The sequence below is a fragment of the Trichinella spiralis genome (assembly GCF_000181795.1).
Source record: "Trichinella spiralis strain ISS 195 chromosome Unknown Scfld801, whole genome shotgun sequence".
Taxonomy (NCBI): Eukaryota; Metazoa; Nematoda; class Enoplea; order Trichinellida; family Trichinellidae; genus Trichinella; species Trichinella spiralis.
The window spans coordinates 1-678 of NW_003527740.1; the positions used below are offsets into that span (position 1 = coordinate 1).

The 678-nt window shown below is 47.8% G+C and overlaps 1 protein-coding gene across 1 annotated transcript; it reads right to left on the minus strand.

Annotated features, from left to right (window-relative positions):
* Positions 1 to 158: 158 nt before the first annotated feature.
* Tsp_15566 (hypothetical protein) lies at positions 159 to 538 on the minus strand (the record flags this gene model as incomplete). Its single annotated transcript, XM_003370409.1, has 1 exon — positions 159 to 538. A coding segment is annotated over one exon (380 nt), but the record flags the coding sequence as incomplete, so codon positions are not given.
* Positions 539 to 678: the final 140 nt, after the last annotated feature.

The window sequence follows — 678 nt, forward strand, 5'->3', positions numbered from 1 at the left end:
GTGTGGGATTGTGAGTTGATTAGCCCACTTCGACTCAGGAAGCTGGCAATTGAAGGGACTGGAGGCGTTGATTATGTCGAGAATGATGAGTTTAAAATGGCCAATCATGGATGCCGTCCTCTGCCCGGTGAAAAGTCAATGTCAGAATTGTCGGGTGTCTAATTGATCCACCGAACATGGATGAAACCAACCGCAGTGGACCAACCGTATGCGTTCATTCTGATTATCGCATCTCGTCGCGTGACTGACCCGTGGCGAAGCTCTGCCCCCCCCCCCCTTTTCTCCCTCTCTCTGCCTATCCTATCTCGTCCGCCGGGTTGCTTGGTTGATACACTTGCTTTTCGCATTCTTTGACTCTCTGATCGACCGACCCATTGGTGGCGCTTATTTCCACTGCTGTGCTTGTCTTGAAAGTGGATTTGACTGAGTGAGTGAGCGATGCACAGCAGCCGTTGGCGCTGATTTGGTCGTATGAACCAGAGCTTCAACTCAGCTTTTAACTTTACGCTCATGATAAGCAGCTTTTCAGCTTTGATCGCTGATAATTCGATTTACAAAATTCGATGATGAATATTTGGCCAGTGGTTGAGTTGGACTTGATCTGTATACCGAAACTGCACTGCTAATTGTGATACTTTTCATCTCAGAGGCTGCTTTGCTCCGAAGGCAAAAAACTAT